Source organism: Apiospora marii (assembly GCF_038362585.1).
Source record: "Apiospora marii strain CBS 49790 chromosome Unknown utg000001l_segment0_segment0, whole genome shotgun sequence".
In the NCBI taxonomy this organism is placed as follows: domain Eukaryota; kingdom Fungi; phylum Ascomycota; class Sordariomycetes; order Amphisphaeriales; family Apiosporaceae; genus Apiospora; species Apiospora marii.
Genome location: NW_027117372.1, coordinates 2431005 through 2458138, shown reverse-complemented (window position 1 = coordinate 2458138; position 27134 = coordinate 2431005). Strand labels below are relative to the sequence as shown.

General features: G+C 53.8%; 11 protein-coding genes across 11 annotated transcripts; 4 read left to right on the top strand and 7 right to left on the bottom strand.

Annotated features, from left to right (window-relative positions):
• Positions 1-2529: 2529 nt before the first annotated feature.
• On the bottom strand, positions 2530-3722 carry PG985_000800 (Tyrosinase-like protein orsC; the record flags this gene model as incomplete). The annotated part of the gene is made up of 4 exons (XM_066820569.1): positions 2530-3181; positions 3251-3336; positions 3411-3564; positions 3631-3722. 4 exons carry the CDS (start codon positions 3720-3722, stop codon positions 2530-2532), a joined length of 984 nt encoding a protein of 327 aa, XP_066691448.1.
• Positions 3723-5624: 1902 nt separating this feature from the next.
• PG985_000799 (uncharacterized protein) lies at positions 5625-6672 on the top strand (the record flags this gene model as incomplete). The annotated part of the gene is made up of 2 exons (XM_066820568.1): positions 5625-6023; positions 6205-6672. 2 exons carry the CDS (start codon positions 5625-5627, stop codon positions 6670-6672), a joined length of 867 nt encoding a protein of 288 aa, XP_066691447.1.
• Positions 6673-6973: 301 nt separating this feature from the next.
• PG985_000798 (uncharacterized protein) lies at positions 6974-7855 on the top strand (the record flags this gene model as incomplete). Its single annotated transcript, XM_066820567.1, has 1 exon — positions 6974-7855. One exon carries the CDS (start codon positions 6974-6976, stop codon positions 7853-7855), a length of 882 nt encoding a protein of 293 aa, XP_066691446.1.
• Positions 7856-8282: 427 nt separating this feature from the next.
• On the bottom strand, positions 8283-9042 carry PG985_000797 (uncharacterized protein; the record flags this gene model as incomplete). The annotated part of the gene is made up of 4 exons (XM_066820566.1): positions 8283-8517; positions 8578-8805; positions 8858-8928; positions 8986-9042. 4 exons carry the CDS (start codon positions 9040-9042, stop codon positions 8283-8285), a joined length of 591 nt encoding a protein of 196 aa, XP_066691445.1.
• A 935-nt stretch (positions 9043-9977) lies between these two features.
• PG985_000796 (uncharacterized protein) lies at positions 9978-10757 on the bottom strand (the record flags this gene model as incomplete). The annotated part of the gene is made up of 3 exons (XM_066820565.1): positions 9978-10043; positions 10141-10554; positions 10656-10757. The coding sequence occupies 3 exons, from the start codon at positions 10755-10757 to the stop codon at positions 9978-9980; spliced, it is 582 nt and encodes a 193-aa protein (XP_066691444.1).
• Positions 10758-14714: 3957 nt separating this feature from the next.
• Positions 14715-16562, bottom strand: PG985_000795 (Cloroperoxidase; the record flags this gene model as incomplete). Its single annotated transcript, XM_066820564.1, has 4 exons — positions 14715-14860; positions 14973-15244; positions 15335-15538; positions 16519-16562. 4 exons carry the CDS (start codon positions 16560-16562, stop codon positions 14715-14717), a joined length of 666 nt encoding a protein of 221 aa, XP_066691443.1.
• Positions 16563-19091: 2529 nt separating this feature from the next.
• PG985_000794 (uncharacterized protein) lies at positions 19092-19823 on the bottom strand (the record flags this gene model as incomplete). Its single annotated transcript, XM_066820563.1, has 1 exon — positions 19092-19823. The coding sequence occupies one exon, from the start codon at positions 19821-19823 to the stop codon at positions 19092-19094; it is 732 nt and encodes a 243-aa protein (XP_066691442.1).
• A 586-nt stretch (positions 19824-20409) lies between these two features.
• Positions 20410-22374, top strand: PG985_000793 (uncharacterized protein; the record flags this gene model as incomplete). Its single annotated transcript, XM_066820562.1, has 2 exons — positions 20410-20440; positions 20501-22374. 2 exons carry the CDS (start codon positions 20410-20412, stop codon positions 22372-22374), a joined length of 1905 nt encoding a protein of 634 aa, XP_066691441.1.
• Positions 22375-22907: 533 nt separating this feature from the next.
• Positions 22908-23625, bottom strand: PG985_000792 (ctr copper transporter family protein-like protein; the record flags this gene model as incomplete). The annotated part of the gene is made up of 2 exons (XM_066820561.1): positions 22908-23498; positions 23569-23625. 2 exons carry the CDS (start codon positions 23623-23625, stop codon positions 22908-22910), a joined length of 648 nt encoding a protein of 215 aa, XP_066691440.1.
• Positions 23626-24571: 946 nt separating this feature from the next.
• Positions 24572-25597, top strand: PG985_000791 (uncharacterized protein; the record flags this gene model as incomplete). The annotated part of the gene is made up of 3 exons (XM_066820560.1): positions 24572-24745; positions 24811-25060; positions 25134-25597. 3 exons carry the CDS (start codon positions 24572-24574, stop codon positions 25595-25597), a joined length of 888 nt encoding a protein of 295 aa, XP_066691439.1.
• Positions 25598-25845: 248 nt separating this feature from the next.
• PG985_000790 (uncharacterized protein) lies at positions 25846-26711 on the bottom strand (the record flags this gene model as incomplete). Its single annotated transcript, XM_066820559.1, has 2 exons — positions 25846-26581; positions 26647-26711. 2 exons carry the CDS (start codon positions 26709-26711, stop codon positions 25846-25848), a joined length of 801 nt encoding a protein of 266 aa, XP_066691438.1.
• Between the last annotated feature and the right edge of the window lie 423 nt (positions 26712-27134).

The following is a 27134-nucleotide window of genomic DNA, read 5'->3' as shown; positions in this document are numbered from 1 at the left end:
TCACAAGAGAGATCTCGTACAACATGATTACGACAGCCCTGAATCTGGTTCCCGGGATGGAGAGCATGGCGGCATGGCTGCCCAGCCTTTCCGAGATCTCTTTCTCCATCCACCCATACATCATTATATAGCCCCCCCCCCCCCCCTGATCCCCTTATGTTCTTGGCTCTGTTTATTCGCAATCCATCATTTCCCAGCCGAACATCAACCGCTCATCTGTTTGTTATCTGGAAGGGCGCGCCTAGTCTCGTTCTAGAGACAAGCTAGCGCGAAAGCCTTCATTTGCCGCCCCAAGTCGTTGGCCTAAAAACGCCCTGATGCCATTGCAAGCGTAACGAGGCCTTCTCGCTGTCGCTCTAGACGAAGGCTAGACAGGAGCGGACGATAACGCGTGCTCGTTCACCACGTGGAAATTCGAATTTCAGCACGAAGCACGGGCACCGGCACTGGCTATCGGTTGTTAGCACAGCACGGCATACAAGCCAGACTATCCGCCCGTTCCGTCTTTGTACAAAAGTTCCTGGCAATTATTTGCCCGACTGTTTTCTTCGTCAACTTGAGGGTTTCACTGCAGAAATATTGGTTTGTATCTCAAAAAGCTCCTTCGACGGTGGGTTGTAGTATGGAGTAACGAATCGTTTCGGAACATTTTACATGCTATCGCATTCGAAAGGGCTGAGATCGATCTCCACTTGAGCGAGTTCTTCGTGGCCGTAATATCCCGAGATGGCCTCATGCCCAGGCCCCTACCAGAGATCTTCTGGTTGTATATGTATATACCTAATGGCCAGATTGCCGTGATATCAGACCTGCTAGCGCCAGTATAACTCAATGGTTCGCATTTGTGTTAGCAATAAGCGTAGTGGGGATGCCACAAGCTCTGGGACGGATGGGTTAGAAGTAGAGGGCATTTCATGTTAGTACTGGGCTAGACGACGCACAACGCCTGCCACCCACACGCCAGGACGAGGCACAGTGCCCTCGCTAGCACCAAAGGGCAATCTAGGTAAGCTAGTAGGATGTTGGAAATTCGACTAGAGAGCAGCCAATATATGGCTAAGCCGGGAACCGCAGGACGCCTGGAGCCCCAGCCCACCCCAATAACCTTTGTTTGTCCTGGTTTGGGAACGATACCGGAGATCTTGTCAGAAACTGCCCACTTGTTTCGAAAATTGAACCCTGATCGTCAGTCTTGGGGGCGCGTTTGCAGCGGCCCGGCAATAGCTCTCCAGTCTGGTCAGGGATGGGTTGGATGAATATACGCTGAAGGCAGGCAACCTAACGACGCCGATCTCCTCTTCTTGGTGCCTAGTCTTTACCTCTTTGATTGCATGTCCATTTACGGCTCTTACGGCCTCTCGTAATCCCAACCCTTATCAAAATTCGCATTCTGTGCCATCCTCGCTAGCAATGTTAGCTCCTCAGCTCCAGTCTATGGATTGTAGTGTTTTGTGACTGTCCGTGATTAACCCCCCTCATCAGTCACTCGGTGTGAATGTCTTGCTTGGCTACAGTCATGGCGACGTTGCGAAATCCATCTTGTAGGACAAGATGCCAAGCCTCCCCGAGTCATGTTCTTGAGCCGCGATGGTCCTTTCCCTGAAACCGGCCTTCAGTAGCGCTGAATAACAATGGGGGGAATGGTTTGTCCGCACCCGCATCCCCGCCACAGGCTGCGCCCGCCGCGGTCCGTCCCCATTTTCCTCGACGCTGTCAAAAAGCCTGACAGGTCCCATTGACAGAATGGGGGGGGGGGAACTTTGACAATGCCTATTGCGGTGGAGGGAGGATCGTGCGTGCGTGACTGCCTTGACGGCGGATCATTCTCCGACTGGGGGACGTCACCCCCAATGGCTCGAGTGTCTCCCGCGGATTAGCTGACGCATGCGTGGCCTGTAATGTGGGATCCCATGAGTAGTGATTTGTTATGCTGTGTATAAGTCTATTGCCCACGCTTTTTTCTGTGTACGCTCACATATTGCCAAGGAGGACCACTTACATCGGACGATCTTGCATCTCTTCCTGGGTCCGATTTAGCCCCTTATGGGTGTCAACATAATTCAGCAGATGTTGAAGTCATCCATAGACATCGATCATGGCGCGATCTCCTCGATGACTGGAGACATGTACGACACAACACGATTCTGTTTGGGAGATTCTCTAACCGGCTATTCGGGCCGTCCGTAGCACTATACAAAAGACAACGGAGTGAGCTCCGTGAAGAGCGTTCTGGCCTGAGGAAGGCTAGAGCAGCTTACCAAGACTCGCCCTGGACAATGTGTCAACTTCAACTGGAAGACAAAATGACATCTTCCATCTTGTATCCACATGTAATGATGATGATACAAGTATATACATTTATGAGCGCCTATACTAGTTTGTGTTTCACAATAGATATTATAGTATATTAATTTATAATATACTTTGATGGAGTAAGTTTTAAGTTTATACTTTGGGTCCGCCTGTTTCACACAGTATCTATTCCCAATCTATATGAGTAAGTGCGTCTAGGCCATAACCTCTCCAGCCTCACAGGTACCCCGCACAGATGACATCGCCGCGAATATCCATGACCTCGGCGATGGTGATGTTGGGCAAGATGTCCGCCATCCAAAGCGTGTGGTTCAGGGTGGTGACGTCGCCGCCGCCGTCGCCAAAGTAGGGCACGAACGCGCTCGCGGGCAGCGACTTGGGCTGGGCCTGGGTGAGGATGCTGAAGGACGCGACGTTGGCGCCGCCCATGTCCGTCAGGCGGCCGGGGAGGTCCTGGGCCTGCCACTGCCACCACAGCCGGTCCAGGTTGGTGTGGTGCATGAAGAAGAGCGGATCGGCGGGCGACAGCGCGACGTCGACCATGATGCCGCCCACGGCCACGTGCCCCGCGATGTGGGGGTCGCCGCCGAGGCAGGCGTTGAGGTCCACGTAGGTCGCGGCGGCGAGGCACAGGTCCACCTTGGCCTGCGCGACCAGGTTGAACTGCGCCTGGTCGAGGCCGCGCTGCATGCACATCGGGGCGCCGCGGGTGAAGTCGGACATCAGCGTGTTGGTGACGTTGGCGAAGGGCCCGTCGACGAGGCAGCCCTTGGCGTCCGTCTTGTTGCTGCCGAAGCCCGTCTCGGCGTCGAAGATGGACGAGGCGTACAGGGGGGCAGCGGCCTGGTCGGCTTGCTCATTCCAGTAGCTGCAGCGAGGATTAGCCACTGTGGTCCCGAGTCGGACGAAAGGGGAATAATGAAAGGGGAAGGCTCACGGTATGACCCCTTTGTACCCACACTCTGATCGGAGCAGTGCCTCATGCACCGTCATGTAATAGCGGTGCCACGGGAAAAAGGATCCCTGTCAGATTGCCTGTGGTTAGAATGCTGAACTTCCCGACTCCGTTGTCCAGTCCGACACAAGGGCCGACTTACAGTAGTATGGATGTATTGTACTTGGGCGACATGAAGCGCTTGGAGTTCGTCCCAGCGACTGATAGAGCCGGCATAGCGCGTCTTTGAAGGCGTCTCCATCAAGCAAATCTCGGCCTGGAGGAAGTCATGCTTCTCATTATCGATCAGAGCCGTCCTGTCCCAAGAGTCAGTAACCTAAATTAGCATAAGGGGCGGTTGGCTAGAGATGCCAGGGACTTACCAGGCTTTGCGAACTGAAGTGTTTGTGCATGAGCTCGATACAGACTGAGCAGCTGCCAGAAGCAGCGCTGCCAAGGACGCAATCTTCAACATTCTGTATAGCTGGCGGATATACCCGAGCACAAAGCTGAAGGGTCCAATCTGTAAAATCGAGGTATCGAGTGCAGATTCCGGCAGTCTTACAGAATAAGGACAAGTACAGCGGCCTGGTGACTGTTTCTTGTCACCCTTCTATCCTTCTTATATATCCTTATCTTTTCATCGCTTGTCATCAAAGACGCAAATACGATAGCACTCTATCTTCAGCGGGATCGTCCATCGTGGGTACTATGTGGGCCAGTGGCTATCGGTCCGCAAGGGCAAAGAATATACTCGAACCGATGTCGGCTCGTAAAATATTCTCGCACGTGCGGGAACTGAACGAGCTCCTGCCTAGATCCAGCTGGTTCTCCGATGCATGGTGATGGATATACGGACCATCGGGGGCGCCGCTCGGAAGCCTGGAAGCTCCATCACCGAGAAGACTAAGTGAACGCAGGAAAACCAACGTTAAAGTGGCAGTGAGAACATATAACCCCCCCCCCACTCCCCTTACGGGGCTTTCCGCGCGTGCCTGACTCGACCCGATCGGTCCATCCTTGTACGAACACATGGTCGGCGGCTAGATCTCGGGAGAACCCCTGCTATCCCAGATACGATGTTGCAATGCAGATTCGATCGGCTTCCTGGATCCTCTTGGCCAAGGAAAACCTTATCCTGTATCTTGGCGTGTCAAGGCGGTAGTCAGGGGTCAGCGGCAACTGCCGGGTTGGGACCACAACTTAAACATCAAGTAGGGATAAGCCGGGCCACTTTTGATTAACAAGTCGTATACGGAGTACACCCAAGTGTTGCGATTCAGGATGTAGACGCCTGAACCTCTCAGCTTTCAGCTCTCGGTTCTCGGTGGATGCAATATTCTTTGCTCTTGTGGATTCTACGTAGCCATTACCATCTTCTTCTTCTTTTCTTTTCGATTCATACCAAGGCTCCCTGTAGCTATTACCATATTCGTCCTTCTCAGCAACGACAGCAAGATACAATGGGGGCATATCCGGCCTGGGCTCGGGATCATGATATGTCTGTGGAGCGGCCTGCACGGACCCGTCGGCACAGGCTTGGGCATGTGGATTTTTCCTCGGCCGGCTCCGCATGCTGGATGATAGGAGAGGCGCGAAGATGCCGATCACGTCCACGCTCCCGGTACGTTATGCCCATTCCCGAAATGGTAGCCATGAGCTGCTGCGCGCAGTCCGCCGTTACCCGACTTGCCTCCTGCGTGGCCGCATAGTGGATGGAAGGGTAAGCCGAGCAATTCGACCGCGCCTCCCGCGTAGATGACTTGATGGTTTATAAGCCGCCGGGGACTGATTGGTTCACGGGCATCCTGAGAGCTGGGTAGTACTTGCCACCAAATTGTGTGCTTTAGAGATGTTGACCGAAGAACAGATACTGCCGATTTCACAATTGCTTACCATAATCGAAAATGCCGCAAGACACCGCGGGGACTGATACTATTATTGTATATCCACCCATCTGCGCAGGATAACTGGGCCTCATGAACAAGAGAACCCACACCGGCCGTGAGAATCGGCATCCAGGCCTGTAAGGCAGCTGCCCACGTCCGAACGTCCGTATAATCTACCATTCGATCTGGAGGGGCCCAGTCGGGGCCAGACCCGTCGGTGCGTCGGTGTAGGAGCTCTCATTGGCCCGTCTCGGTCAAGGAGTCCACACGGGCCCCCTACGGAACGCCTGACTAACATCCGCGTATGACCTCTGATTTGTCATCGGACTGCATACTCAATACTCATTACTCACCAGGGACTTAGAGTTTGACGTCCCTCCACACCCCCTCCCATTTTCGTGACGAAGTAGCAAGCCCGAAACCGTGCTGTTGACAACGCACTGCCTGTTGTCGTTCTGGGATCCCCGAATGTCAAAGACGCTTGCAAAATGCATCAGTCCAGCACTACCCAGGATACCACCCCTGCAGCGGAAGTAGGGGGAGAGACTAGAAGACTAACGACGGGAGACGGCACGAATTACGTCTACAGTTATTCCCCCGCCGCCAACGCGTCGCGGCCGACGTTCCTGCTCCTCCATGGGTACCCCTCGTCCCGCCACGGCTGGAGACACCAGCTGAGCGCCCTTGCGCAGCTCGGCTACGGGGTGCTGGCCCCGGACATGCTGGGCATGGGCGACAGCGACAAGCCCACCGGCCTCGAGGCCTACCGCTCGAAGCGCATCAGCGGGCACCTGAAGGAGCTGCTGGAGCACGAGTCCCTGCGCCAAGTCATCGGCGTCGGCCCGGCGTCTTCTTCGACTTGGACGCGGTCAACCGCAAGACCCTGGGTACGCTGGGGCACACGCAGTACGGGTATTGGTACTTCTTCAACACATACAACGCAGGACGTCTCATTGGTGAAAAGGTGGGTCGTAGCCCGGTGTTCCGTACTCCTTCTTTGAAAAGGGAAAAGGAAGCGCCGAGGTGGGACACAGAGGACAAAGACTGACAGCGACATATCAACATCAGCTCGAGTCTTTCTTCCATCTACTATATCATGCCGACGCAGCACAATGGGGCCAAAACTTCGCCATGGTCGGCGCCGCTCGCGCCTGGCTGCATGCCGGCAGTATCCAGCCGCTCCCCATGTGGCTGACGGAGGAGGACAAGACCCTGTGGCTGCGTCTCTACAGCCAGCCCGACGCGGCCGAGTCTTCCCTGAGCTACTACCGCGCGGTTATGCGCGGCATCTTCGAGGAGGACGAGGCGGTACTCAGTGACGAGGACAGGAAGCTCAAGGTCCCCATTGTCGGCATCGGAGGCGCCAAAGATCAGGTCTCCATCCCGGAAGACATGACGGCCGTCACGAAACCGTATACCACCAAAGGTTACACGGAGCATGTGCTAGATGCTGGACATTGGGTCATGCTTGAGCAAAAGGAAAAAGTCACATCCATCCTGGCAGAGTTTGCTGCGTCACTCACCGCCGATCATTGATTTCCAAAGTAATATAGGCAATCTTTTTGAACTACGATATTTGGACAGCTAGAGAGAGGCGAGCTGTTTGTAGGACAAAGAAGTTGTTTCATGGCGAGGGAGTCACACAATGCTATTGTAGGTGCGCATTTATACAGTTTGCACATCTACAAAACAGGCAGACTGTCATACATCAATTTGATAAGAGGATATGAAAAGCCAAGATGGCTATGGTACTAGGTAGTGCACAGCTTCCTCAGCATCGGATCTTCTCCATTACTCTATCGTTAAGCACCTGAACCCATTCTGCCGCTTCACGAATATGGCTTCCGACAAGCCCAACGCCGTTCTGTCCTTTCTCCCACTAAATGGCGGCGGATCTACGGTCCGAGTCAGGGTAGACAATCTCATCCGGTATGTTAAGATTCCAAGTTATGTTCTTGACCATGAGCCTGACATGTTAGGCGGCCCCAACCCCAAGGTCTTGGCGCTCGATTATCCAAGCGGAGTGAAGTGCCTTGAGATACACCGGGGACCCGTGCTGGCTATCCGGCCCCTGCAATTTGAACTCAAAGGTGTCGAGGGGGTTTCGCTCCCCATCTCACACGACTACGAGACCTTCGAGGTCCTTGAGCCACTGCTCACGGGCGTCCGCGACCGACTTTGTGTCGTGAAACACCCCGACCTCAAGGAGCACGGCAAGATGGTCATGAAGATCGCCGAGATGCCTGAGAACTGGATATCGCCGGACGGCACTGTGCTTGCTAGCCTGGCCCATCAAGAGACCAGCATCGCCAAGGAGTTCCGGATGCAGCGCGAGATCGTCGCGCTAGGCCTCGGCCTCGCCCCCGAGATCATCGGGCTGGTCACAGAGAAAGGTCGCGGGGCCATCGGTTTCCTTATGGAGTATATCGAGGGCGCTCGCTCCTTCAACCAGCTGAATAGGGAGGGAGTCATGATGACCAATGCTGAGAAGGAGGGCTTTCGCCACGCGCTGAGGCTTCTGCACGATCATGGGTTCATTCACGGCGACATCAACTCGGGCAACCTCATGCGCCGTCCGAACGGGCCTCCCATGATGATTGATTACGAAAAAGCGCAGCGGGTCAACAGCGAGGGACATGCCGAGGATTTTCCTGGCAGTCCGCAGGAGATTGAACGGGGGACTCTGAAATCGTGGATGGAGATTCTCTCAAGTCTGTAACCATTCAAACGCTCGTCCACGAAGCAAATATCAAGTTGCTTACGCCAGCAGAACGCGATGAAGGGAAATTTTGAGTAGTAGATGGAATGCTAGACAGAATACCAAGAATTTAACAGAGATGTTCACCTTATGCAAAGAGATTTGACCACTGTGGCGTTTGCCCCTATCTTTGAACTTAGATGATCCGTGATAAAGCCATAATGTAACGAGAATCACCCATGTATGTATAGGTACATAGTCTCTGGCATAGCATAAATTGGATACAAAGCCTATCTGCGCACAAGTATTCCACCTATTTCTCATCCCAGGCTTCCAGGTCAGATATTCTGCATTGCCTGGACCAATGACGACGTTTTACAAGCTAAATCTCTGAAACCCGCCACATAAAAGAAATACACCACAGCTTATTGCAATTGCAACATGCGATTTAATAATCATCGTCGTCATCGTCATTGTAGTACTCATCGTCCTCGTCGTCATCGTACCCATCGTCATCGTCCTCGTCGGAACCATCGTCCCCGTCGTCTGTACTGTCGTCATCCTCTCTGTCCTCGTCTTGTTCCTCGTCACTTGCTTCACTGTCGTCATCCTCGCTGTCCTCTCCTTGGCGAGACCCCTGCGAGCCATCCTCGTCGGATGCGTCAAGATCGCCTTGGTGGGCACTACTCACTTATTAGAGAATACGATATCAGATCATCGTGTAGGGGGTTCCGAGTGCCTACCTATCCTCCGAGTCGCTGCTTGCTGGTTCGTAGTAGCCACTATTACGGGGACTTGAAGAACTGCTAGAAGCCGGTGACGCGCTGCGGGCCTGCTGATCGTAGCCGCCTACCTGGTCTTCGCGGACCGAGGTATAGCGATTGCCATCGGGTGCTGTGTAGGTGCTTCTGCCTTGGCCATTGTCGTGGAAGGTGCTGCCGTCGGGGTTCCGGTAGTAATAGCCGCCATCCCTGTGACAACATTAAATCTTGAGGGTGGCGAAGATTTCATGTCGATGCGTACTGATTTGAGTAGTGGTAGTTGTTACGGTTTGCTACTGAATCTCCGTAATCGCGGTGGCAGTAGTGATTACCCTGCAAGTCTGGTCAGCGCGTCTATATTCCGAATCGGACCAGGTGTCGCTAGTCTACCTGGCTATTGGTGCCAGACGAAGTAATCTCGTAGCCTTGTTCGTTTTTGTTAGGCATCTTTGTGTCAGAAATGGAAGCCACTTGGTAAACAAATGTGGCACTGAATTGCAGCTGTATGTTGAAAAGCTAGGTGGAGGTATATGTGAGACGATGTGGGGAGGGAAGGGAAGGGATTTCAACACCAATCACTTGGGTAGTCGCATCCAAGGCACAAGAGATCAACACTGCATCGACAACCAGTGAGTAAGTCTGGACTATGTTGGGGCGCCAGGGTTTAGTGATCGATAAAGGCCCAATTGGTTGCCATGTGGACAAGCGCCTTAGAGGTTGGGTACGTGTAGAAAGCCTTCCTGGTCACGTGTATACCTCCTTCCTAAAATGGTGGAGTCAGGAATGGCATGGCAAGCACAAATGTGCAAACGGGTCGTTTCTCTGACTCCCAAACAAGACATCGAACTACTAAAGTCAACGGCCAGCCTAGTCATCCAACAAACAACAGACCCCTAAAACCACAGACAGATATCAAACTAATACGTTTTTCTTCTCGTATATAAAGATGGTATATAATTGGCTAGAAGCCAATGAAACATCTTTTAAATTGCACGTTCAACAATGGCAAAACAGTCAGGGGCAAAACGCCTGTTTTCAATTACAGGGAAAAGATCAGAGATTTCAATAATGATACAAAATATACCAAAAACAGCCGTCTATATCAAACAACAGCACCTAATCAAAATTGCCAGATATCCTGCCTAATACCAGAACACATGAGAGGGTGGGAGCCTCGCGAGCCCCCCCCCCCCCAGTTTCTGCCGAAAACCCACAAAACAACGATCTATCCAGCCAAATAAAATACATGAAGGAAAAGAAAAAGAAGACGGAAAGGAAAAGACGAAAAGGAAAAGACGAAAAGGAAAAGACGAAAGGAGAATGTCGTTTATCATCATCTCATGAATGAGCAGGCCGCAGATAGAAGCAAAAGATCTCAGCGCTTAAGCGCAGGAGAGGTCGCCAGTGGACTGATCGAAGGTGCAAGCATTGGTGTTGCGATAAGCAAGCTGTCCATGAGGTATGTAAGCATCATTGCCTCTTGAGCAACAGAAACAATTCAAAGGGTCCACAGTAGGGGTAGGGGTGGGCGTTGGGTCCACTCACGTTTTGGAAGCCGCCGTCGCCGTGCGTGTAAAAGGTGTTGGGCGCGCTCATGTAGAGGCAGTCGTAGTTGGTGTGGAGGGCGCCCAGCTTGAACGAGACGCTCGTCTTGCCGTCCGTGTTCGCCGGGTTCGCGACGCTGTAGTCCTTGTTGTAGCAGGCGGCCGCCACGTACTTGGCCGGGTCCGGGTTGTTGTCCATCATGGCCTTGGTCGTGGCCTGGGTGAAGTCCTGCCGTGCCTTGTCCCAGTTGCCGATGTCCTTGACCAGCGCCGTCGCGGCGCCGACGGCCCGCGTGGTGAGGTCCGTGATGACGGCTGTGCCGACGGTGGCGACGATGGTCGTGAGGACCTCGCGCTTCTGGATGTCGGCGCCGCTGTCGCGCTTTTCTTGGGCTTGGCTGTCCCCGGAGGAAGACTGGATGGATGGCGGTCAGGGTTAGCGGTGTTTGTCAAAAAAAGGGGGGGAGGGGCGGCTATCGGGCGGGAGTCTTTCGGCCCATAGCTGATTAGTCTTACAGTAACATCTCGCGAAAGTTGCGGGAGGCGAATGGCGAGCGCGGAGACTGAAGACGAGGCCACGAGGGCGGTGGTGAGAGCGGTGGTGATTGAGAACTGCATCTTGACGAAGTGAAAGAAGTAAGTTGGTCGGTTTGGTTTCAAATATTTCAAAGAGTGTGTTGGAATAAGTTGGAACAAGTGAACTGTGTTGTAGTGGTGGAGAACTGGATGCAGAGGAAAGGAATAAGATCTTATTCGAGAAGCGAGGCTCCGGCTTTTATAGATAGTTGAGTGATCATTCAGGGGTAAACGACTATCGGTGTCGTCACAACAAACCTTACTTACATCGTGAAAGTCGTCATGTCGTTAAGGTGTAACATCCACTAGAAGCAACTGGACTATACGACTAAGTCGAATGCTTTGGCAGAATCAGTAAGTGGTGAAAGAGTACAGGGGGGGAGATCAAGGCATGGAATGATTCCCAGTGGCCATTCATCTAACTATAACCTGCCGATCACCACGTGCGTCTATATTTAGCTACGGCGGTTCCTATAATGGGAAGGATGTTTCAATATGTTTGAGTTCGTCGGTATGAACTGGATGCAAGCGGTCAAAATAGAAGCGGGGCAAGAACGTTTCGTCTGATAGATGATCAAGGTCCTTGGCTTCATCCTGAGGCTGAGAGCAGATCAGCATGAGGCACATCCCGGTTCTGCGGGTCAGTCGAGCCATATTGAGTTCACCCAACAGTCTCTCTTGGCATTTTGAGTTGTTTCTGTCGCATGAATTCATGCCTGTTTCCATTTACTCATGAAAATAATCATGCAATTTGATCTTCTGAGTAACCGATTAAAGATGGATTAGTTAGTTGAAGATCACTACCGAGTTGACATATGCTAAGTGAGTCTTGCACACAGTGGAAGCAGTTGCTGGCCATCCTTCTTGTCCACAAGATCCCCTCGTTGAATACGGTCATTTGATATATGAGTGCACATTCACAAGGAAAAACTTTGAAAAGGTAAAGAAGGGGAGCTAATATATTCCGCAGATGCGACAGGTGATCGCTCAGTGCCTGATCTAGGTATCTAGCCAAGTACGCCCAAATTACGATTAAGAAGTCAAGAATCATAATATCCCAAAAACCATCATTTCAAAACTCATTCATCAAGTCGTTAATTTCGTTTCCAACATCGTTGCGAGCCCTAGCGTTCAAGCCACTGCCGACATCTGGTAGGGCTTCATGGGAATCGTCGAGGGCGTACACTTGACCTCTCGGTCAGAGTAGATGTCACCGACCTTCCAGTCGGGGTTGGTGGTGGTCTCGTCGGTGCAGGCCAGAGTCATGTTGACTGAGCCATTGGCGGTGAAGCGAGAACTGAGGGGATATATCAGCATTGGTGTCGACGGTGACAAGCAGTCAGAAGAGGGAGGGGAATCTTACGGCCACTGGGGGTCCTCGTCGCTGCAGACCCAAGTCTGGTTGATGTTGAGCAGACCGCTGGGACGGTTGAAGTCGAAGGTGGTTGAGGTGGTGGTGCCCTCGGGACCGCCGGTGCAAGTGTACGGGACGTTGCCGTAGAAGAAGTCGCTCAGCTGGTCGCTGGCGGCGCTGCACTGGACCTCGTACAGCAGGGACGGGTTGGACAGGTTGAAGTTGACGTAGCCCCAGCTGTTCTGGTGGGCCGGGGTCGAGAAGATGTATGACGCATGGAAGTCAAAGTCCTTGACCTGCCAGGCAAAGCCGTGGAAGGCGGCGGCCTGGCAGCCGGGGTTGTCGTCCCGTCTGCCCAGGGGCGAGGCAGCTGCCAGAGGCAGAAGGGCAGCAAGGGCAAGGACGAAAGACTGCATCTTGATGGTAGGGATATGGCACGAAAAGGCTGCGTGCGAGCGTCCGATAAATGAGCAAAAGCTTAAGTAGTAGGCAGGCTGCAAAGATAAGGGCTGGTGGGAGGCGGGCAGTGGATGAGGTTGAAGTGATCGAGGAAATACGTCAATGTTCATCGCGGGGTCCAAGACCCAGATTATATATCGAGCCCAGGCGCCCACTACCCCGACCAAATCGGCCCACTAGCCCACCACATTTTCTCGCTCTGTCAATCATTGATGGCTAGCGATTGCGGGAAGAACGAACAACCGGCGGTGGGAAACGGAGAGTGACGTCGGGATTGGCGATCTTGGGCCCCCGCTAGGAACTCGTATTGGCTTGGCAGCTTGGGCAAGCGACCTTTCTGCCTTTTTTCGCTGACAGCTGAAGCACATTCCCGTGCTGTTTTTGGTGGAGTGGGGAGAAGCGGCATAAGGTTTTGTGCCACCGTTGAGCGAAACCGAGCGGAGGGGACAGCTAGAGCTGGAGGAATCAGGACTTGCCGACCCAGCCGACCAATGGGCTGAAAGGCGCCATCGTATTTAGCGACTGGTAGCAGCGCATATCAATGCATAGCGTGCGCTGCTGTCCGTCCTGGTCGGAACTTTACTGTTGGCCTAGACACTGAACCCCCCGCGCCCCCCGCCCCACGCCCCGAGGAACGTTACACGGGAAAAAGTCTTGCTGGTGCTCGTTGGCCCCGTTTGTCTCGCTCTTTGCCCATGCCATGCGCCCCCCGGAGCACGGGCACAGCGTCTTCAGCAGACGCCTCTGATTCAAAGTGCTATTCTTAGCCTCGTATAGTCGGTCAAGCGACTTGACGAACGGCCCGACCAGGGACCTCAGGTCACATCAGCCTGTGCTGACCGCCTTGGTGGCTGGGATACGTGCATCGACCCGCTTTGTCGACTATTGGTTCTATTGCCAGCGCACTGCCAATTCGGGAAGCCGCCTCGACGTCAGCAATGAAGTCTCCGAGGCATTTTGGCATTTTTGCTTCATGTATTGGCTAGCTTGCGACTTGAGGCGACACGATGCTTCCAGATCCACTGCAACGTCGATATCTCGCTACCGGACTAAACCCAGCATTCGAGGGTCTCAATCTCGCTGCACAACAGCACTGCATGTCTAGAGTATGCTTGTCATGGATAACCAGCAGGGGCAGAAGACATCGCGATGATCTTGTGCAGTGGTTGGTGGTGGTGCCTGGTACCTGACCCGATTCTTGGGTAGCTTCGCGGGGTCTCGTCGTTTGCTTCAGACGCAGGTCCGACGACAGAACAGTACAGTACCGTCGGAGAGCCTAGGAACAAACCTCTTCGACTGCTACTGTATCCACCACTTAGGCGCAACTCAAATCTGTGAACAAACACTGAAGCACTCTTCCCTACCTTTACCTGACTCGGCCAGGCACATTCCCCCTCGCTCACGTCATGGTGTGTCGAGATTCTCCGAAAACTCCACTACTGTACCTCCGAGCTGTTGCTTGCAGAGCCGCATCGGCCAGACTGATTCATTCACCTTGATAGAGTTCCGCGCGGTTAATTTGTCGTGGTAATTGAATTGACTGCGGGCCTTTCAACGTGTAGCTGTCATCGGTCTTCCAACATCAGGCAAGGAAAGTCCCCGAAATTTTCCTTGGGGGCATGAAATGTTCTCGAAGCACAGCGAAGGATTCCTTCCAGTGTCCGGCGAGTCCAGGGAGCCCAGCTGATCCGTCAGAAGTGCCCCAGGCAGCAAAAGCCCTATGCACGATCCCGCCGGGTTTAAGGTTGAGAGAGCCTGGGCCATCCCCGTCAGCTCCACCCGATAGAGTTGACCCTAGAGTCGACCCTAGCCCAACCCGTTTTTTGAGTCTATTTTGCATGCAACGGCAACCGAGAATCCACCACACGAGCCCGTTTGTACGTGATGGACCGGCCGGCCAGCGCCCCTCTCCGCGACCGAATTACCTTCACTCGGGTACAATCACCCCGAGAGACGGGAACATACGTTAGAGGTATTTTTTATTCAGTATTCCAGACACTGGATCGGACCGAAACTGTTTACACAATACAGAGCGTTGGCGTTTGGTCGGAAGGTTGGCAAGAAGAGCCAATATGCTATTGATGACTACTGCCCAATGAACCCCAGATGTTCCACTACCAACCCCATACAATACATAGTCTCCCACAACTAGTCGTTCATATACCATATCAGGCATGTATCCCCGCCTAACCATGCATTCCCCGGCGAGCGAGCTTGCGTATGTCCGGGTCCGTCTCGTTGTAAATCCTGTCCAGGACATCTCGCAGCTCGTCAAACGTCACAACAGGCTGTGGTCTCTGCCAGCCCAACTCAGTGGGCAGCTTTTCATTCTCTAGCAAAGGGGGGTCGCAGCCATCCCCCTCAAACGTCAGCAAGCAATATTTGGTAGCGAGCCTGGCGCCACACTCCGACTTCGGTAAGGGGCAGAGTAAGGGGGGACTCACCGAACAGGTACTCCACTACATTCCTACGGGCCGTGTGGCTCCCGCGGTCGCCGAGGATGATGAGGTACGCGGCGGCCTCGCCCAGGCTGAAGCCACTGCCAAGGTCACTCAGACTGAACTGCGGGTTCGTCGCGTTGGAAGTCCGGATGCGCGCCTGGCGGGCCGCGGCAGCCATTGTGACATTGATGATGGGGCCATGCCAGTAGGACTGCGTCTCGGCGAAGATGGTGCGGTTGAAGATGTCTTGGGGGCCGAAGTAGGCATCTTGGCGACTATCGAGGTTGCATCATGATAACAGTCAGAGGTGTGATGGTCGGATATTGTCGACTGGGACTTGAGTTCAGGAAAGAACATTTGCTTACCTGAAGCTGGCGTCGTGTTCCAGGACATTATGGTTGCTCAGGTCTTTGAGCGAGTAGGCAGTCGCGTTCGGCACCGGATTCGTCGTAATAGCATTGTCGAAAAGGAATTGGCCGAGTTCCTCATCGATGTTTAGAGCGTCGGCAAGCGCCTTTTTGGTGATGGTGACATCGATGTTCTTGCCATCGTGTGGAAGATAGGCATGGCTGTTATTTGAGTTTGGTTAACTATATCCAATGTATTTACTTGACCAAGACAGCTGGCCTCGGGAACCCCGAAACACCAAAACTTTTGTCTCAGACTTAGAGACTTCCTGTTACGCAATGGCGTCTCATAGTGGACAGATAGGATAGGCGATGGAAGGGACGATGATTCACTTTGCTAGGCTGTTCAACATTGGGCATGGCCCTCGCACTGGTGGCAAAAGTCAGTCACCCATATGCCATATAGTCCCACATAAAAAAAGGGTGTGTTACCATCGCCAGGCCCCGGCGGTGCCCAGTGAGGGTGAGGATGCGCAAAGCTAGGTGCAGCAGCCCAAAGGGCAATGACAATTGAAAGATACATTATCTTGCTAGGGTATTGAAGGCTTTATCTCTGTGGATGAGAGCATGGAAGTTTTCAAAGAAGCCGAAAGTGATGGTGGTAACCAGCAATATATACCCATCAAGTGGCTTGCTACCCCACATGTCTCCCCGGTCAGCATTGAGTACATGAGCCTGCGATGCGATCGGTTTCCTTAGACGGGTAAGTAATACGAATAGTTAATCTTGTTGCCTAGCGGATCATTCTTCCGAGCTGAAAAGCAATTGCCGAATTGCGTATGCCGGGTCGGGCGGACTGGTCTACGCCACGGGGCTACAGCACGACGTCAGCTTCATTAGCCAATAACCAGGTGGAATCTTGTGTCAACTTTGATGGTGGCGCTAATATATAATCAACTAGGCCTACTCGTCTGTATGAGTAGAAAATCCCTCATTTCCTACTCTTAAGGAGGCGGACTGGGATTCAACGTTGCGGGCAGGGGTAAACAATCGACATGACCAATGAGGACTTGAGTATACGTAATCCAATCTTCGGGCGTAGCCAAACTTACTGCGCCTCGATGCATACGATATATGCACGCAAGCATTGTTTGATTCTTAGCGGTTCTCCATGTTATTGGCCGGCTATTATACCCTGTGACAGGCCAGTATCAAACGCTATGTAATCTTGTATCCCGTACTGCATGAGAACTTTTTGTAAGAGGCGTTGATCCCCTTCCCTGAAATGGAAGCTGCAAGTCGATTGTAGGTGCTTACTGGGGAGAATCACACAGTCTTGGCGGAATCCTTCCAGAAGGTCGGTCCCGAGGAGTAAGCTGGGCACCGTAAGCGAGAGCCAATGAATGGTCCATCACTTACATTATTAACCGGTTTGGGTAAACAAAGACACGCGGCTTGGTGAGCCGCATCCATTGGGGCGTTGTGCCAGTCGGAATAGGAATCCGGAGCCGATTAGTGGTATGATGCACATAAATGCCTCTGCCTTTGTTTGGTATGGCATTCCACACCATCATGCGAGAGCATTACTTCCAATCATAGTTGGGCTTACCGGCTATATGACTCTAAGTATGTGAGCGATAAACAGGATCAGCAGAACCAACGTGGCTCAATGCAGTCGAAAATCTAAGTCTTCTGACATATCATGGTCATCTAGCAGCACTTTAGGGGCCGAGTCGCAAGTGGATGATGAGATACGACCAACCAAAAGAAAAAAAGAAAAAAACACACGGAAAAGACCTTGACTGACCGTCCCCAAAGTCTCCATCGGCTAGAACACCCCTTTTCACCTGTAATGGGACATCTCCCTGGCACCAATAGTCATACTCACATCTGCAGCAGTTTCGCGGCATGACTCTCCTCTATTCTTGGGTGTAGTGCATTTTACAGTATAACAAAGATCATACGTGCCCAGCAGGATCCGCTCTACCGAGGCTGGCATGGTCCAAGACACCTCACCCCTGGGCTGGGTGACATCCACGAAAGGCTTCAACCCCCCTCCCTAGGTACGTCATTTTCTGTGGTCACAAGAATGAGACGTAATTAGATGAGAAATATGTCTTTGGAACCAAATTAACACCTGCTTACTTCCTAGTCTCGGAGGTCGTCGCTGAGTCCATATTTACATAGCTAGGGACTTGGCCCAGATCCACCAGACGATGGAGTTTTGCGCTATGTTTCCCCTTTGTTTTCTTCTCTGACCGTGTCCACTGCGATCTTGATGGATGATGTAAACCTCATCGTGACCATGCTGTCATTCTCTTCGATCCGGTAGAACTAATCTGCTTGGTCGTTGAAACGAGAGTACCATCGTATTTGATCTGGAATCAACCGGTGATGCTGTCTCGATTACAGGCAGCGGAATTTACATAATCAGGAGCATTTTGGTTTTGGACGCTTCCTGTAAAGTCAGACCAGCATATGCCTCAGAAGTATGACCGATATCTCTGCATAATTTTCCATTCTATCTCCCAAATCGCAATTGTAACGCGTCCATCTGTCTGTTGGCGGGTTCTTGCAGCCCAAACAGCTGCTGTTTGCTCCACCTGCCTGGCCGCTCCTTCCTCCCCCAAAAAGTACAGCACACAACAATAGCCAGCTCCCACCTTCTGTACATATTTAATTGATCATTACAGTCAATTCTTTCAACAAATAGAAGCGCATCGAAGCGTGCAAATCCGATGTGGTGTAGTGGTTAACATTCGAGATTCTCATTCTCGGGCCCAGGGTTCGATTCCCTGCATCGGAGTGACATTTCCTTTTGCTACTTTTTTGCCTGCCATACCTCCTTGTACGCGACTTCGATTCCTTATTTAGTACCTATCTGTTGCCAGGGCGGTAGGTATTTCTACCTATGGCTAGAAGTCCTGCCCTCACTTTTGAGATGGGTTGTAACGACGCAGCCCATCCAGCTCCCACCAATTCAAACCCGATGTCATTCCCCGGTCCCATCCAATTCGGTCTACCATAGTTAAAACAATAACCTGGAGTGCTATTTATTTGATGCGAGTTTTCAATACATATGCTTTCATGCAGCCAATATATCAATACAGGGAAAGGCAGCACATGTCCAGCATCAGCCCATCGAATCCACCACGGATTGTTTTTGCATTTGTCTGGCCGTTTCAATAACAACATCCGGCCAATACGCTGTTGTAAATAGCTAAATGTGAGTACCATTGATAGGTAATCAGATTTGCTTCTCTTCTCGCCAGGACACCTAGCAGAAACGCCCTGAAGACCGATCCCTGACCTCAGAGCACAACACAGTAAATAATATGATTATCTGCATGTTCAAATTGACAATTCTGAAAAACAGGAGATTCAGGATGTGGCACTGAAAGAATTCGAACAGCGTTTGCATATCTGAATGGCCCGCCCGAATCATTCCCAAATCTTAGCTGGATAACAACAAAACTTCACTCCTATTTCCACGTAGGGTATCTCCGGTAGCCAGGGGGGATATCTATAAAAACAATCAAATAAGCCGGTGCACTTGGAGATAGATAGAAATTTACCCGTTGTTTATTGACCTTCATATTTCGAGATTTATTCGACAGCAGTCAACCACAGAGGCCAGAACAAAGTCTAGCGACACCGATATCAGGCAAAGCCTACCGCCCTCTATCATTTCAGTCCTGCCACAACCAAACAAGACCACACCATGTACACCCTCTTCAAAGCCACCCGCCGAGCGCTCTCCGCCCCCGGGTCTTCCTCAGGGCCCTCCGCCGACCCCGAATGGCGTGTTCAAGCTAGTAGCCGGCAGCGCGCCGCCACCGTCATCTACCTGCGGAACCGCGGCCGGGCCCTGCTCGCAGCCTGCCATGGCCGCGTCGAGGACCTGAGCGAGGCGGCCCTCGAGGAGCAACTCGACCAGCTTCTCGCCGTCGACGATGAGTCCGAGTTTGCTGCGCGCGCCGACCGCCTCACCGCCACGTTGGCGTTCCGCTTGGCCACCATGCGGCTCGCGACTGAGGTCCTGCGTGAAGACATGTGCGACTACCACATCGGGCTCCCCAGCAGTTCCCAGTGCATCGGCTGGGACGAGGCGAAGTGGCAGCGGGCGACGTTCGAGGCCCAGGGCGCCGAGATCTACGCGGAAAGGACGGCGCTGGTGGATAGACTGATGGATGACGTGCAGCTTAACAAGATGGGGCCCCCGTTCCGTCCGGGCCTGGGTCAGGGGTGGTCCTTCTCCCGGCCCCTGCGGTATCTGGCTGCCGCCCTGGTCGGGTCCGAGTTGTCGACCCAGGAGCTGCCCACGACAGTCCGGAACCTCGCCAAGGCTTGCCGCGCGCGGGCGTTGGGCGGATCCATCGCGGACGAGGAGGAAGATGACGATGATAGTACCGATGACGAAGACGAAAGTGGCCGTGTCCAGGGCGTGTCGATGGTTTGGAGCAAGACTCTGGGTTTTTTCAAGAAGACGGTGTGAAAACCCCGGCATTGTGATAGCAATTTAGCAAAGATGCACGTGCTGTATACACACTTGGCTACTCATTGCTGAAAATAAAAATGACCGATGAACATACTGAACTCCCTATTTGCTAAGTTACCTGGTGCTAACGCTTTTGATGTTCCTATATGCCGGTAACGTCGTAGTCGTTGAAGCTGTCGCGTTCAACATTGCATATGAATCTTGCATATGCCCTTCGTTTTAGTCATAGGCAAGCTCTATGTATTGACTGACCACAGCTCCCCGGGCGCTTTTCTGGAAGACGAGCGGGAATATTCGCAGTGAAAATGCGGCAAACGACATTCAGACTGACCCCAGTGCGAGATTTGGGTAGTTCCATCACGCAGGACTCCAACGGATGACATGGCTTAACATAATCTTGAGGTTTGGGAGATCTCAAAGTGTGATGTGAGGGTGAGATCCAGGAGGCGCGGGTTGGGTGGAATGCAGCAGGGGAATGGATCGGGAGCTAAAAGCCCGACAGTCTAGCGGCTCTCGGCTGACAAAGCCTCTAGATGCAAGGACATCCAGACCCGTCAGCAAGGCAATTATCTTCCAGGAGTTATGACAAGACAAAATGGCCTCGTCAATAATGATTAGAAGCTCTCGTGAGTAAAGGCAGCGCACATCGTCAGTAGTGAATGCTAATGTGTGTGGCCCTTGCCTAGGTGGGTGTTGGACCTGCCGGCTCAGGCGCAAAAAGTGTGACGAGCGCAAACCCGTCTGCTCGGAGTGCGGGACTCTGGAAATCACTTGCCACTTCAGCGACGTCAAGCCAGACTGGCTGGATGGCGGCGAACGTGAAAAGCAGAAGGCACAAGAGTTCAAGCAGATGGTCAAGGACCAGGCCACCAAACGGCGCGAACGGAAATGGGCGCAATTGGAAGATACCACCACCACCACACCTACCGTAGCTGATAGGCAAAGTCCGCCGCAGCAGCCCTCGGTGGATGTGGACCGTACACTCTCGCAAGGCATGGCCAACCTGATGGACCTCAAATCCACGGAAGACTACCGTCACTCTGTTGCTGGAAGTAGTAGTGGTAGGTCTTCCATGACGCCAGCGACTAGCGGGTCAGACGCGACCAGTCACTCGGAGCAGCATCCCTCGACTAATCGCATGACCTCTCGCTCACAATCGAGTGGTCACATCAGCCAAAGCGACAGCGACGACGGTGACGACGAGGCAGATCGCGAGCTGGGCCAGGCTATGATGTACATCGACTACGTGTTCCCGTTCCTGTCGCCCTTCTACCGGCCGCAGCTGTCCGAGAGCGGGCGCGGGTGGCTGCTGGTGCTGCTGATGAAGAACAAGGCCCTCTTTCACACGGCGCTGGGCCTGGCATCGTACTTCACCGCCGCGGTCATGGCGGGCTGGGAGGGCGGCCATGAGGATTGCAAGGCGCACAACTGGGGCGAGCTCCAGAAACAACAGGAGCTTGGCATCCAGGCGCTGCAGCGCGACCTCGAGCGCATCAACGAGCGTGGCGTGGCGCGCTCGCTGAGGAACAGCGTGCGCTGCCTCGAGGGGATCGTGCAGGCGCTGTACTTCGAGGTCGCCGTGGGCAACACGCAGAACTGGCAGGTGCACCTCGAAGGCGCGTCGGTGCTTTTCGAGCAGATCGTCCGGGCGCACGCGCGAGGCACCGAGAGGCCCTGGTTCTCGGTCCTCGCGAGCATGAACCCTGTCGTGGCGGCCAAGGATCTGGGGCATGGCCGGCATCCGTGGGTGCCGAGCCAGGCGGCTTTCCGCTTCATGACGGCCAGCCTATTATGGAACGACGTCATAGCATCGACCGCGCTCGAACGCGCCCCGAGTCTGCGGCAGTTTCACGCCGAGCTGCTGGAAGGCCCCGATCCTACTTTGCGGACCGAAGAGTTTGTGGGGTGCCCGAACTGGGTGGTCCTCCTCATCTCCGAGATCGCTACTCTAGATGCATGTAAGAAGGGGATGAAGGCCGCCGGACTGTTGTCCATGCCCGACCTCGTGCGACGTTCCTCGTGTATTGAGCAGCGCCTGAGGTCGGGCATCGCGCAGCTAGACCACATCCCTACAGGATGTTGCCCAGTCAGCCCCGCGGACCAATTGGCTGATCACTCCTTCGCCGCACTGGGCGTCGAGGCCCTGCACGACTTCGACAAGCTGCGCACAACGCCGTCACACGCCCTCAGCACCGGCATATGGGCGCAGGCCGCCCTGCTCTACCTGCGCGTGGTCGTCTCGGGGCTCCAGCCCTGTCAGCCCGAGGTCCGGGCCGGCGTCGCGGACATCATCGCCCTGTTTCGCGCCCTGCCGAGCCCGCTGTGCCTACGCACGCTGGTCTGGCCGTACGCTGTGGCGGGCTGCCTCGCGACGCCGGACCAGGAGGACTTCTTCCGCCAGCTCGTCGACGCCATGGGGGTCTTGCAGATCTTCGGGGCGGTCAAGGAGGCGTTGAGCGTGATGAGTACGGTGTGGCAGCACCGCAGCTGCACTAACCCCGACACGTGGGATATCGCCGCTTGCTTCAAGGTGCTGGGTCACACGTCTCTGCTTGTATGATACAAGAGACCCCTCGCTGGCGACATGGTGGTGTTCACTGCAATGGAACGAAATTGTTGAATTTTTATGTTATATATACTCTGCTAATGAAGTGACGATTTAGCGAGGCTAGGCCACCAAGGAATCACTCTAGGTGCCTACCAAAGTAGGGCCATCCACTGGTAGTGCACTTGTTTCAGCACCACGCATGCCTTTTCTTCCACAGGTCGAGATCGATCTGCCCCCACGGACGCGAACCCTTATCAGTAATCGCCGTGATGGCCGAATATACGTAGACGTGGTTTGTTTACTTTCCTGTCGTAACACGGAGTGGGTGGAATTATCAAGGTACAAGAGGTTGCTATTACCTCCGGGCAAGGCACGTATCTTCGGTATTTTTCCTTGTTATGATTTTGCTTTTTTCGATTTGCATATATATGTTTAGTATCGGATATCTACATCGAGATATTGCCATAACAACGAGCCGACTAGAGAACAGAAACTTGCATTTCCTCTGATATTTCGAAATCTCTCACTTCCGCTTCCTCTGCTCACTAATGACAGCCTGTGGCAGTACTCGACGATGATCCGGGTCGTTGTAAGGACGAGGGGTCCATCTCGTCGTGCCACCGTACGAGAACGTAGCCAAGGAATGTACCGATGAGGATACAGATGATGATATAGCCATTGTAGTACATCGCCATCAACATGATCACGTAGGCCAGGGCAAACTGCATCGTGTGAAGGAGGGCCAGAACCAGGTGCTGTCCGAAACTCGGCCTGAAAGGCGGGTTAGAAAGCTGGCTGGCCTCGTGAGCTACCAGTGGTTGCTCCTTAGGAGTGCCATCAGCAGGTTGTCTCGCGCTTGCGTTCTGGGGACTACCACTCGATGCTGCTCCGCCAAGCGCGTGGCCCTCCTCCGCCGCCGAGCCGGCGCTGGCGCGCTCGATAGCCCAGCTAGTCGTTCGGTGACCGTGGGCTTGGGTTATATGCTTGGTGTACCAAGGCCCCAGTTGGCGGATGCATTCGAACAGCATCGTCATCAGGATAATGCCGACGCACAGGCCCGCGAAGCCGCCCTTGGATTTGACCTGCCACTGTTCCGCGAAGAAGCACGCATCGACTGTATTCCAGTTCCAATACATCTAGAAGCCGGGGGTCAGCAATTGATTCGGTTATCTTTCAAGCAGAGGCGGAGACGATTGTGATACTTACACTCATTTTACAGCCGCCCATCGGCATCGCCATTGTCATATCCATGTCGGCCTCCATGATGGATTGTTCGGATGATATGCTTGTTAATTTGGATGTTGTGAGGTTCCCTGAGTCGTGGAGTATGTTTCGTGGTAGTGGACGGGGAGAGGACTACTAGAAAGGAAGCGAGGGCAGCCTGTTATACGCAGGCTGGTGAGTTACCAGCAGCGACCGGAGAAAGGGGAGAGGGTTTTCGCATTCTCCGGTATGTTAGCCATTATCAAGTTTATGTCGATCCACGGGTGTCATATCTATCAGAATATTGACTATTCAATTGGAATAAGAACTTTTGCTCTGTTAGACTTGGTCGTTTTGCTCTCGGAGGAGTTTGGGAGTTTTGGTGGAACGGTGTCGTGGGACGGATTGTACTACTATGAACTAGTTTAAGCTCCCTTAATCCAATTACAGTATTCAGTGCGTTCTGAAATGGTAAGTCCCCCAACCGCATCTTGAAGTTCATGATCCCATGCAACAGCTCAGACCCATAGGCCTCGCGGCTTCAAATCATGGTGATATGTTTGCAGAGCTCCCGACGTCCCGAAGAGACGGGGGAGAAGGAGGGTCCATGCCAGATCGCCGAGGCAAGTCGGAGATAATCCCTACCAGGCATGCCACCCCTGACCCCTGCGAGAGGGCCCCCGCGGAAGCTAATCGCTAAAGGGCCCCGGCAATGCCCAATCAGCGCTGCGATTTACTCAGCAGAGCTGTGCCGAGGGGCTAGAGCTGTCAGAGCTCCACGACGGGCCATTCGGATGAGCTGACATGGCATGTTGAAACTTCGACCTCCAGGTAAAACAGTCGGTTGGTTGATAAGCTCCCGAAGGTGCGAAGTGTATGCACAACCTCATGCAGTAATTGCGCCTGCGACTGGGAGGGGAAAGAACGTAACTGTACAAGATCGCTCTCGCTTTACTTATAAATAACCGTTCGCCCACCCTCCTTCCTGGGATAGCACCACGTTACAATGGCCAACCAAGGTCTTTTCAGCAGACCTCTGCTCCTCGTTATCCCCATTCTCATCGGACTATTCCTCACGAGGTCGCCGTACATGATGGCAACTGTAGCTCCCTCTGCTTCCAAGCCGTGGGCTGATGGCCCAATTAAGCTCGTCGCGACGCCGCAGTACGAGACCAAGAAGGTAGGTCGCCTCCGCGCCGGACACTTCGAGTCGCACTCAATTGCTTACGATTGCATTTGACGCAGACCGACATCTTCACCACCGGTGCCACCCACATGGCCTTGGTTCACAACTCGATCCTGCGCGGCTACAACTCCATCTACCAGCAAGCAGCCCACGTCAAGCCTGCCGACTACAGCGACTTCATCGGATACTGCCTGACCTGGCACAAGTTTGTGGTGTCGCATCACGATGACGAGGAGGACACGCTATTCACCGCCGTCGCGCAAGTCCTCGACGACAAGACCATCTGGGAGGGCACACTGAAGGAGCATGGTATGTAATTCCCTACCAACCCTCGTGCATTTAGCCTGTTGGGCCCGCGAAGCTCACCAGAATGGCATCACAGAGGCGTTCCTCGGCGGACTGGGCGAGTTCCACAAGTACCTGACGTCGCTGGCGTCGCCCGCCGACTTCTCCGGCGCCGAGCTGCTGCGCATCATGTCGACTTTCCAAGACTCCTTCGACGAGCACTTCCATTCCGAGATCTCCACGATCGCATCGCTGGCCGAACACCCCAAGGCGCCCAAGGAAGGGTCGCCCGAGGAGGCCGAGACGAGGGCCCTCTTCAAGAGCTGGGGCAAGTCGACCGTGTCCAAGGCCGGGACTCTCGACGTCGTGCCGTTCTTCCTGCTCAACCTCGACGGCACGGTGGAGGATGGCATGTGGGCGAGCTGGCCGCCCATGCCGGCCCCGATCAAATGGGGCCTGGAGAACCTCGCGGGCTCTTGGCACTCCGGTTGGTGGAAGTTCAGCAGCTGCGCCGGCGGCAGTCCCAGAGAACTGTACGCCTTGCAGTCTGCCTCGAGTTAAACGGATCCCGCGGATCGTTGCTACATCTGTCCTTCCAGATGTCCGTTGGGTCACTTTGCTTTACATAAGGACATTGCCGGCGTAATGATTGTCAACAAGATTGGACAGTATCTGTTTTGTCAGAAGTAGTATGAACGGTGTTAGTATTATGACGTCACGACTATATACACAACAGAAATCTAACATGGCTCTTGCCTGATTCCAACAAGAGAAATTTTGACGCCGTGCCTCCTGGGCTTTGTCTTCCTCTATACCGCCCAGCGTTTCATCCAACTCGATGCGTAGTAGACGACCATGGTGACAATTGCGAGCATGAAGACCCAAGCAGCCAGCCCAGCCACGATGTGTTCTCGATAGACTTTATGCGCGTCGGATTTGTTGTTGTTGTGCGGGAACGGCTGGTCCGGCACGGGCACGCCGAGGATCTTGCACAGGGGCTCCCAGCCCTCGCTGACGTTGTACCAGAACAGCTTCTCGGGGGGTACGACGGCCCGGAGGTGGTCCTCGTGCTTCTGCTTGGTACCCTCGAGGATCTTGTCGTCGCCGTAGCGCCAGATCATGATCTGTTGGAAGCGCACCCGCCAGACGCCGTAGATCTGCGACTTGCGCAGCCACAGCACGACGAGGGGCAGGTACCAGGTCCCCATCAGGCCGTTGAGGTACTCCATGCTGCGCCACCACGACTCCTGGCTGCGCGTCGTGCAGAGGACGATGGCGTCCGGATAGACGCGCATGAGCTCCGGCGTCAGCGTGGCGGCCGGGCAGTCCATGGTGGCGACGTAGCCCTCGAGCACCGACGAGAGCAGGTAGTCGAGCTTCTTCTCGTCGGCGAAGGTGCGGGCCCGCGGCGCCAGCTCCATGATATCGACCCACTTCTGCTGGTGCTCCGGGGGCCCGCCCAGCGACTGGATGCCCGAGTCGTGGACCGGGCCGTCTAGCAGGATGGAGAGCGCTTCGTTCAGGGTCTTGGTGCCCGTTCTCGACCTGGATTGCGGGTCAGCAAGGTGTCGATGAGGGGAAACGGGCTTGCTCCAGGTTGACTTTCTTACATTCCGGCCCCGATCACCCGGAACTTGGTGCCTGCAGGCCCGGGTTGCGATGGCGCCTGGCCCATCTTGGTTCAAAGTCCGCGCTAATTGCCCCTTTTACTCAATCGTGTCGTCTTGATCAAACCCTTGCCAAAGTTGAAGGCTCTGGCTCACATCACTGAATTTTTTATTTCCCACCACGAATTAAACTACGTCGACCAGATGACGTCCTTGCTATATATACCCAAACGCTGGCACGTTACCCGAGCCTGGGAACGTCCAGTGATAACATCTGCCCATTGCAGCGCCGATCTACAGGCATAACATAGTGCCAAGAGATAAAGTCCATGAACTTGATACGTGTTTTCCAGGTGGGCAGCGTGTGAGAACGGGGAGTTCTGAAGCGAATTCCGTCCTGCGGCTAAAAGCCCTCGGTATCAATCGCTGTCAAGTGAACGCACCCTCAGCGTTCCATTGGGAACGCCCAAGCGGGTTGCTTCTACTTCTTC